Genomic DNA, 10,863 nt, shown 5'->3' on the forward strand with positions numbered 1-10,863 from the left:
CCTTTTGACTGATAAATGATATATAAAATGGATATACAAGTAAAACACTTATTGATAATAAAGTATAAAATCTATTTTAAAAAATTTAAATATACACATAACTTTACCATTTATGAGAAACAACAAAAGTAAATTGTCATGCAAATGAAACGCTTGTCCTTGTTTATTTTACATAAGGAATTAAATCTTGGCTGAATTTGGCATATTAGCGTTATCCAGAGTTGACTGGTGTTTTGATTTTATGATTATCAATGCTGCAAATGTAAATTCACATAGCTACATAGTAGAAATGGCAGATGTTCAGAATCATTTCAGAAGTTATTGGCAATTCTGCTTTAATCTCAGTTTAAAACCCATTCAATGACTTTGTTTTTAACTCATGTCAACAACTCAAGCAGCAATTTTTAAAGCCAGACATTCTAATACAATCCAAGCTGATTTGCTGTGGGTTGCTGAAGAGTCATGGTAGGAAAATATTAAAAGTCTTGTTTTCTATATTAAATCATTTTTTAAAAAAAATTAAAACTGCCATTTTATATGTACAGTGAAAGCTCTTAATTCCGAACAGATAGCTATCTCAGGTGTTTCAGGTAGCTGCTGTGTTTCAGCTAGCTTTCTCCATTGTACGGCATGGGGTTTGAGTGCACAATGCTGTGTTCAGAACCAAGACTGCAGTAACCTGTGCGAGACAACACAAGTGAGAGAGTGTATCAGAAACGTGTAAGAAACATGCGTATTATGTTTTGAGTTAGCCTTTCTCTGTGCTTTCAGAACCTCTTTTCTATTGTCAACTTTCTGTGGCCCCCGAATTCGGTTTTAAGACCCTATCTAAGGTCATTGGTCCACAGTTTAAGTGGCTATGATTTATTCTATGTGAATAAATAGTATGTCCAAGTGGTATTATGCCAAATGGTATAAACTGATCAGATAAAACTATTCCTCTAGAACAGATGGGAGATGGACCGACGTCTAGGTTGGGAGGTGACTAAGAATCTAGGTTAGGTACTCATTCACAGTGAGGACGAGATCTAAGGCAACGAACATCCACTCAGCAGCCGTCACAAGCCAGGTCTGATTCTGGGTGCTTGAGACGCCACAGTGCAGACAGCAATCCCTCCTCAGTTTTGCTTTTTGTCAGTTTTTGTTAGCCTGTGATTAACTGTCTGTGGAAATTGCCAGGCTGAAATTTTTGTTTAAAATAAATGGGCTTTTACCAGGTGACTTCTACTGCAAATGGTCCTCCAGTGAGGCAAAGGATGCATGGTATGGGGAAAAAAGCCAGGAAAGAGAATTTTTGTCTCTCTGATTCACTGTTGTATCTTTAAGACTTTCAGCAGGGCCTGGCACACAGTGGGTAATCAGTAAATACTTTGTGAATGAACACATAGGCACTATCATAATTTATGGACACAGGAAACACAGCAGCAATACAAGCGATCCTTCATGAGGCTCACACTTCATTAAGGCAAACGAAGCCCGTGTGTATTGTACATATCAAGTGTGCTAGAGAGTAGCAGCTGCCAGAGAGAAAGAACAAACCCTGGAAACAGGATCTGGTGTGAGTGTGTATATGTGTGAAAGAGAGAGAGATTAAAAGGGTGAGAAATTAAGAAAGACCAACATTCTAAAACTGTTTCCAAAAATAATTGCAAACTTCACATTTGATAAAGAAGTCATACAGCTCAAAAGCAGCAAGATAAATACTGTAATGATACAGACAAAAGTCTTGAACAGATATATATATATATATTTTGAACAGGCCATAAAAATCCCCGACAGTATGTGGAAAAGATACTTAACACCTTCCGTTACTGGGGGGATGCACGTTCAAATAACTGCATCTCCTCAGAGGATGGCGACTTCCAAAGAGAAAAGAGGTAAGTTTTGCCTGGGTATGGAGGATGATGAGCCCTAGGGTGGTGTTAGAAACAGCAGTTGGTACAGCTGCTCAGAAAGCGTCATGGAGCTACTAAGGAAATCAGAAGGAGAACTGACTGCCACACGACCCTTTGGTCTCTATTTTGGGTGTAACGCCAATGGACATAAAATTGTCTCCTCATAAAGACACCTGTGTTTCTGAGTTCCCATGTTCACAGCACACGGCACAATATCAGAGACATGGAGAGACACAAAATGCCCCCTGAAAGATAACATGGTGTATTTGTGCTTGTGTGTAATGGAATATAATTTGGCCTTAAAAAAAAAAAAGAAAGAAAGAGAGATCTTGCTATTTGCATAACATGGATAGACTTAGAGGGTGCCATGCCAAGTGGACTAAGCTAGGTGCAGAAATAAAAATAATTAATGATTTCAGCTGTATATGGAGTGAAACAGACAGACAGACAAACAGAGAGAGAGACAAACAGAGCTCAGGTATACCGTGAGAATGGAGGTGGCTATCAATGGTGAGGCTGGGGCAGAGACATGGAGGTCAGATTACACAAAATCTCAGGTAAGTAGAATGACTAGGCCAGGTGTCTAATATACAATATGAGGATTCATTCAATAAAACTGTTATGTATGAGAGATTTTTGTCAGATTAGTAGATGGCAGCCACCCTCTAAAGAAGTCACTATATAGGATGTGATATTAAATCTACCTCATTGTAGCAGCCATTTTGTCCTTATAGACCTCATACAGCATGTTATAAACTACAAACATTCACCATAACTATTTATTTATTCGTTTATTCGTTTACTTATGTGTTACTCACTTACCATGTGCATGTGTGTGAGCATGCAGAAGCCGTGGAGTGTGTATGGAGGGCTTAAGGGAGTTTGGTTCTTCCAGTGTGTAGTTTCTGGGGCTTGAAGTCAAGTGGTCAGAGCTGACGGCAACTAGATCATTGCTGCGTTCTTTTTCTTCAACCTGTGGCCTCTTCAGAAGTCCAGTGTAAAGTCAAGGGTCTGGAGAGTGTCAAGTTGTTGAATCTCAGACCTATTTGCAGTCTTGCTGCTGATCTTCCCAACTGAGTAAAACAAAATCAGGGCTTGCCTTCGTAAAGGCTTTTAAGGCATGAGTATAAGGTTCCTCGTGGTGCTGAAACTCCACACAATAAAAGCTCAGACTATAAATTTTGCTGTGCTTCCCTGCTAAATGAATACTTTGAGTGGAGACAGGCTGGCGGGAGCTGGAAGTTATAGCTTAGAGTGAGTGCCGGCTCCATAGCTTCATCCTAGGGGCATCTCGGCAGAGGTGAGATGGTGGCGTGGGAGAACTGCTGCACAAACACTGGAGGGGGACAAGGGACGCTTGGCCTGGGTCAGCTCATTGGCTGAGCTGCCATGCCTTGGCATGGTTAAGTCACATAGGCATTAGGAGAATGAAAGCAAGGAGTGAAAGCAAGGAATGAAGGGACGCGATGTTTGATAATGAATGAGCCTGTGAGGACACCCATCCTCTCTGACCCTCGGTTTTTCCTGGAAGTCCCACAGACAAGTGGAGGAGGAACTTGCATGTGCAAACACACAATTTGTACTCAATACAGTGCTTAAGAGTCTCTATTTGCTTAGAATGCCCTGGATTTGGGGGATTGTATTTCTTTCTCATATTTAAAAAGTTTAAATGAAGCTTGGCCAAATGCAAAACAAAAATTGCTTAACTAAAAAACTGTCAACCACAGATGCTGGGAATGAATTTGATGAATGCTGTACAGTCAGAACTTAGCAGAAACCCCCCTCCCCCACCCCCTCCCCCACCCCGAGCTACGTTCTCTAACTCCAGGCCTCTTCAGTTGAAGGAAACAGATATGTGGCCGAAATCAATGAGATCTTTAGCTGTGAAAAAATTTTAAATTATTACCCAGCCTCTCCTGAGTTTTTTCATCAGCTTTCTTTCAGTGTGTTGTGATTGACTTTGATGACGGTAAATCTCTTGTAATGCCATAATTATAGGCACAAGCCTGATTCAGTTTAGCTTAACATCTGTGAGGAAAATGCGGTATTTGATTTGTTTCTTTTTAATTTGCAGTTTGGAAGAGTTTGATGAATCTGTTGGTCGAGTCATCTGCTCTTGTCTTAAGTTACACCCATTAGAGGTTGTCATAGATCCATCTGTGTCATTAAGAGTACTGGCGACTGAGTGACTACGGATTTGTAACTATATTAAAAAAACAAAACAAACCCTATGGCTTCTCTGTTGAGATCACAATACAGTCAGCAGTCCTTCCAGCCAGTGCTTTGAGTTTCCTACCGTGAACAGAAATGGCATTCGCTTATTGGGTGTCATGACTTGTCATCCTGGCTTTCCAGACCATGTTGAGTCAAAAGTTTAGATTCATTTCCTTAAAATCCAAATATTTGGTTTTGTTAAATCATGTTTGGAAACTGACTGGTTCAACTGTCTCTTGAAAGGACACTCTCCCAAGAGGAAGAGTGTGTGGATAAACTCTGGCCAGTCCACAAGTTCTCACTCTATTTTTCTGTTTGTCTTTTTGTGTGGTGCTAGAGCTGGAGCCTGGGTCTTGACACGCCTGTGAGTGTTCAGTCACTGAGCCATTCCACAGCCATCTTCCTCTCCTGCTGTTGTTGTGTAGCTGAAACCTTAGATGAGCCTCAGAAGGCCAGCAGCCTGACCCAGCAAAGCCACGCCAAAGGGCAGACACCTCAAAAAGACTCAGTGGGTGTTTGTTGGCAGCATGTCACCTATCCAAAGGCGTGTGTTTGGTGTGTACCTGGGGAACGTGAAAACCAGAGGTTTAAGACTTCAAATATTTTCAGTTATTTGCATGTGTGTGTGTTTGCATGTCTATGTGGGCGCGTGTGCACTTGGGTAGGCATGTATGGAGAAGTCTGAGGTCAGCATGTGGGCCTTTACTCCGTGCGTTAGCCTACATCTTAAGTTTTTTTTTTTTTGGACATTTTTAATTAAAATTTTTAATAGTAATTACAGTTTATTCACTTTGTGTCCCAGTTGTAGCCCCCTCTCTCATTCCCTCCCAATCTTGCCCTTTCTCCCTCATCTCCTCCCATGTTTCTCTCCAAATCCACTGATAGGGGAGGTTCCTTCCCCTTCCATCTGACCCTAGCTTATCAGGTCTCATCAGGACTGGCTACATTTTCTTCCTCTGTGGCCTGGTAAGGCTACTCCCCACTCAGGTGATCAAAGAGCCAGCCACTGAGTTCATGTCAGAGACAGTCCATGTTCCCATTACTAGGGAACCCACTTGGACACTGAGCTGCCATGGGCTACATCTGTCCAGGGGTTCTAGGTTATATCCATGAATCCATCTTAAGTTTTGAGACAGGATCACTCACTGAAACCTGGAACTTACCCATTCAGCTAAATACGCTGGCCAGACAGCTCAAGAGGTCATCTTGTTTCTACCTTCTTGGTACTGGGATAATATGTTTGGCTTTTTATGTGTGTGCTGGGGACTCTGAACTCAGATCCTAAAGTTGTGTGTTAGCACTTTCAATTAAGTGACTAAGCCATCTCTCTACCTCCCAAGCTTTTAGTGTTGTTGTTGTTGTTGTTACTGTTTTTGTTTTATTTTGGTTTGGGGCTTTTGGTTTGTTTTTATTTTTTGAGTCAAGATCTCACTATGTAGCCCAAGATGTCCTCAAATGCAAGCATCACCTGCCTCAGACAGTGTGTGCTGGGTTGATGGGTGTGTCCTACCATAATCTGCTGATTAACTTCTAATGTGATGTTTAAGGACAAAAGAAATATATCTTGTCTCTCAGCTTAATGGTGACCATAAATTGAAAGTAATTATGACCTTACAGAGGTGGAAAATAGCATGAATAGAAAGCTAGACAGTGGGGACTAAGATGAATGAAACACTCAGATGGAACCCCAGTGTCATTGGAGAGAACAGACATGGGCTATTTGAGTACTCACCATTTAATTCTTAACAGTGTGTGTCCTTGTGTAGAACAATACTGGAAGCCAGACTAAATGCATAGTCAACTGGTAGATATTTCATTTCTGCACTTATAATGGGTGCAGTAAGACTTTCATCATTGCAGTCGCATTTCTGAACTCTGAGAACAGGAATGTGGCAGGTCCCCAATTTCCCAAATAACAACCAGGATGTCAGTACACTGACCGTGGGACAAAAACATTCTCTGCTCAAAAAATTGCTGCATCTGGCTTTCAGGTTTAGCTGGTTCTATTAGGGCCCTGCTTTAAAAAGGCAACAATCCCTGTCCCAAAGTTATGTTAAACAGCTAGGGAAAGTTAGCCAGTAATAAACACGACAGGCTACTTTATAGCATTTGTATATGAAACGATAATATTTGAAAAACATACATTGACATGAATAGATCTTGACTTGAAGTTTAGAGGTCTAACTATTTATATAGATTTTCAAATTTTATTAAGGAAACAGGATGAAACATAAAAACCAAGAAGAAAAATAGACACTCAATTTTGACAACAATGAATAATGAATCTTTTATATGTAAAAGTGTCTTTTTCAAAGTTAATATTTAGGATAGTGATAGATAGGTCATAGTATTTTCCCGAGAACAGACATAATGTATTACCATTGATGCTTAGAAACTCCTAAGTATAAAACATCTCTGAGAAAAGGTTTTTTTTTCCCCATAAATTTTGGTTTTCAAACATCTTACTCAGTATTAAAAGAGATGACATTTTAGGACAAACGTATTTCTATCTCCCATCTTCCATCCACCTGCAGGCTCTTTCAACCCAAAGAACACCATGGGGTCCAGCCAAGCTGTGTTTGCTTGAATGGAGAGAAAGAATGAATGACACAGAAGAGGGCTTCAGAAACTAGCCCATGGGTCATGCAGCTGATCAGGATGCCACTCAATGGGCATTGTTCACAGCCAACTTTTAAAATGGTATCGCTTGAGTGAACTCAAAGAAATGAAGGCGTGTGAGTGAGTCCAAATGTGTATCTTTGTTAACTGAAGGTCGACTCAGAAGGGCCAGCAGTGTACTTGCTAGGGATCAACGTGAAGCTTCTGAATTTCAGCTCAATTAGGTCAGCGTAGCCTGTACAGGGCATTCTGCTGCAGGCCTGGGTGACTCGTCCCACAGTTGTTAGAAGAATCAGCTTTTAAGGGCTGACAAGTGGTAATAGGGATGTCCGGTGCTAGAGTCAGGGTACTTGATTAAAGCAGTGTGGGACATCTTTACACGGCCTTGCAACATCAAATTCATTATTAAAGTTTTGTGTCCTGAGTTGGACCCGTTGAGAGGATCTTGAGCAATCGTGTTGTCTTTTAGCCACTCCCCAAGCTGACAAAGCCCTTCTATAAAAATAACTTGTTCGCTTTCTGCTGTCATCCCTGAATTTAATTTGCTGTGGATTTTTGTCCCTACTTCTCACTTTTGAAAGGCAACGACAAAATTCAACTCTCGAGTTGGGAGTGTTGGGGAGGAGAGTATGCCAGTCATCTCGGATGACCCTTAAGCTCATGGGATGAAAGTGTTGCGTTGGTACAGCTGTGGCAATAAGATAGAAAGAACGTGGAAGCCTCTCAGTCATGTTCATCACAGCAGAGAGGTACATGGCCAAAGACCTCCAGGAGACTGAGTGGGCCTGGAAGACAAAGTCGGCATGCTGAAGCTGACTTTCCGAAAAGACTGTGAGCTGAAAATGCCCACAGTTCCTCCAGATGCCTCTGTCTGACAGTGAGCTGTAGCCTGCACTTCATGAGAAATGTAGAAAACAAGACAAAACTCCCCATTTTGGGGGAGTCTGGGGTGGAGTGTGGACTCGAGAAGGCGTCTCATAATGTGGTCTGTGAATCATATGAAACTGCATTTGCATACGGTAAAGCTCAGGCTTTAAAACTTTTCAAATTAGACTTTGTAGGATATTTGGATGACGACGATAGAAAAGTTCAGTAGGAAGAAAACAGTGCAAGAAACCTGGACTGCAGTTTCTCACTAACGAACCTATGCAGTGTGACTTTGGCTAGGTAATATAACCATATGTAGTCTCTGTCTGTCATCTGTCTGTCTGTCTGCCTGCCTCTGTATTTTAAAGTTTTCTACATCACTTCTTTTTACTTTTATTTTTATTAGTTCATTGAGAGTTTTGTCCAGTGCATTTTGATTATATTCACCTCCTCCTCCTCCTCAAGTCCTTCTAGATCCATACCTCCCATCCCTGCCCACTCAACTTTGAAGAGGACTTTATGCCTTCTTTAAACAAAAGAAGGAAAGAAAAAGAAAGGAAGGAAGGAAAGAAAGAAGGAAGGAAGGTTCCAATATGTTATGCCTACAGATTCTTGGATGTATGGCCTTCTACTGGAATGTGGCCACACACCCCCCCCTTAAAGAAAACTAACTGTCCCTCTCCAGCAGCCAGCAACTGCCAATAGCTCCTCAGCTAGGGACAAGACATTGTGCCTACCCCTTGTCTCCACAGCTAGATTCTCTCTGTCTTGAGCTTGAACAGGCCTTGCACTGGCTGTCACAACTGTGAGTTCAGATGGGCAGCTGCCCTGCTGTGTCCATAAAACAGTTTCTTTGTAGTCATTCACCCCCTCTGGCTCTTACACTCTTCTGACCCATCTTCAAAATGAACCTTTCGGGTGTGGTATAAATGCCCCATTTAGGGACACACATATGAACACACACACATATATGGACATGCACACACACAGATGTAATGACATAAAAATATTCTGGTTTCTGGTTGCACCTACCAGGGGCTCAGACGCCTATAGTCCATACTGAACAACAACAACAATAAAACCTGAATTTGAGGGTTTATTGACACGGGCTAGAACGTGAAGAGGGCCAAAAAGGGGAGCCCAGGTGCCTTCCAGAGCCTGAGACCCAGCGAGCCCCGCCCTGGAGGCTTTCGCCTTCAGCGTGGCTGAGCTGATCCAAACAAAGCTGCAGGGAGAAGTGGAGAAACACCAACAGCTGCAGAAGGACTCGAGTAAATCCATGTCAGGGAGGCAGAAGCTTGAGGCACAGCTAACGGAAAATAATATCGTGAAGGAGGAACTGGCCCTGCTGGATGGATCCAGCGTGGTGTTTAAGCTTCTGGGACCCATGCTTGTCAGGCAGGAGCTGGGAGAGGCTCGGGCCATGGAGGGCAAGAGGCTAGACCATATCACACAGAAATCAAGCTCTAAGAATCACAGCTTCGGGACCTTGAGCCACAGTCAGAGCAACAGAAGGAACCCCTTGCTCAGCTGCAGCAGGGGTTCCAGTGGGCCCAGGCAGCAAAGGTGGGGGCTTCTGGGAAGGCCTGACCCCATGGGAGGGGGAGAAGGAGAGATGTATGAGGCTAACCCAACCAACCAACCAACCAAACAAGCAAACAACAACAACAAAAAAACTGAATTAGAACAATCAGCAACTCTTGGATATTTAAGAGAACAGGACTCAGAGGTAGACCGCTATCCGAAAAATTGAATAAACAAGTAGATACCAGAGTACAAACTTCCCCGGAACAGCTACCAAAGTAGGAGGAACTGAGTCCTAACTGCTGGAGACTAGTGGAGACAAATGTGAAAGTTGAAAAAGCACCAAGGGAATCACTCCTCAGGGGCCCACAGAAACTGACCCGCTTAGGGAAACTATCAGAGAAAAGTCCCCTCATGCCTCTGCAAAGGGCAGGGAGAAAGAGGGTGTTTTAAAATAACCTAGAGTAGCTGGGCTTGGTGGCTCATGACTACTCCCAGTGCTCCAGAGGCAGTGGCAGGCAGATCGCTCGGAATTCGAGGCCAGCCTGGTCAACAAAGCAAGTGCAGGCCAGCCACAGTTACACAGAGAAACCCTGTCTCAAAAACAAACAAACAACAAAAAAAAAACAAAAAACAACAACAAAAAGTACTAAAATAATCTTTTGAGTGCCAGGAATGGTGGCGCACACCTTTGATCCTGGGACTCAAGAGGCAGAGGCAGGAGAATCTCTGTGATTTCAAGGTCAGCCTGGTCTACAAAGCAAGTCCAGGACAGCAAGAACTGCTTTAGAGAGACCCTATCTCAAAAAAACAAAAGAATAACAACAAAGCCAGAGCAATCTGTTGTTGACCAGGCCTGTTCAGGAGAAACTGTTGAGCTAGAGTCTAACCTGCAGAGGCTTTGAGAACCTCATTGAAGTTGAGGAAAGTTGGGGAAAGTTGCTTTCCCTGTGGGAGAAGGGAACTACCCAACTTCAATCATTCCTCACTATTGTGGTTTCAAAATTATACAGATGCCATATTATTACACGCATCACAGAACTGCGTAATCATTCAAAAGCTCTTACATTATAGAATTTCTCTGCATACCGTATCCCAATCTTATTTTCCATACTCTGAAGCCTAGCACTTGTAATGAAATGTTATGTGTAACCCAGCCATGTTTAACCACTACACATACATACGCATAAAAGTGTGCACATATGTTTTAGGACACATAAACAGACTCAAGAGTATGCACAAGCTTTGCAGAGCTCAAGATGCATGACCTTAAAAGTCACAGTCAGCAACGTCTCAATGACCTCTGTCTGATGGGTAATGGAGATTTAGTGATGTGGTTCAAGAGTAGCTCTCTCAGGAAGATAGTTCACTGAGAATTGGTGAACCTTCATACTCTGATTTTCTAAATACTTTAAAAAAGACCACAGTTGATTGGGTAAATTAAAAAGTATGTGCCGAGATAACACCCATAGACAATTCTTAGACAGAGCTTTATCAATGACTTTAGAGCATATTTTAAAATTCATAATACATTTTGTTTTAGTTTTCGAGACAGGTTTTCACTGTGTAGCCCTGGCTGTCCTGGACCTCTCTCTGTAGACCAGGATGGCCCTGAACTCATAGAAATCCTTCTGCCTCTGCGTCTTGAATGCTGGGATTAAAGGTGTACACTACAATCTCCTGGCTTAATCCTTTTTTTTTTTTTTAATTCACCATAACCTACTTTTAAAAAAGTCTTTGTTTT

At 42.2% G+C, this 10,863-nt stretch overlaps 1 protein-coding gene across 1 annotated transcript; it reads left to right on the forward strand.

Moving 5' to 3' along the window:
- Positions 1-1,852: 1,852 nt before the first annotated feature.
- Positions 1,853-9,185, forward strand: LOC129672444 (prefoldin subunit 6-like). The gene is given in 4 exon segments (XM_055601917.1): positions 1,853-1,877; positions 7,607-7,820; positions 8,796-9,046; positions 9,049-9,185. Coding segments are annotated over 4 exon segments (627 nt in total).
- Positions 9,186-10,863: the final 1,678 nt, after the last annotated feature.

Source organism: Psammomys obesus, unplaced genomic scaffold (assembly GCF_907164565.1).
Source record: "Psammomys obesus unplaced genomic scaffold, mPsaObe1.curated_primary_1811, whole genome shotgun sequence".
Lineage (NCBI taxonomy): Eukaryota > Metazoa > Chordata > Mammalia > Rodentia > Muridae > Psammomys > Psammomys obesus.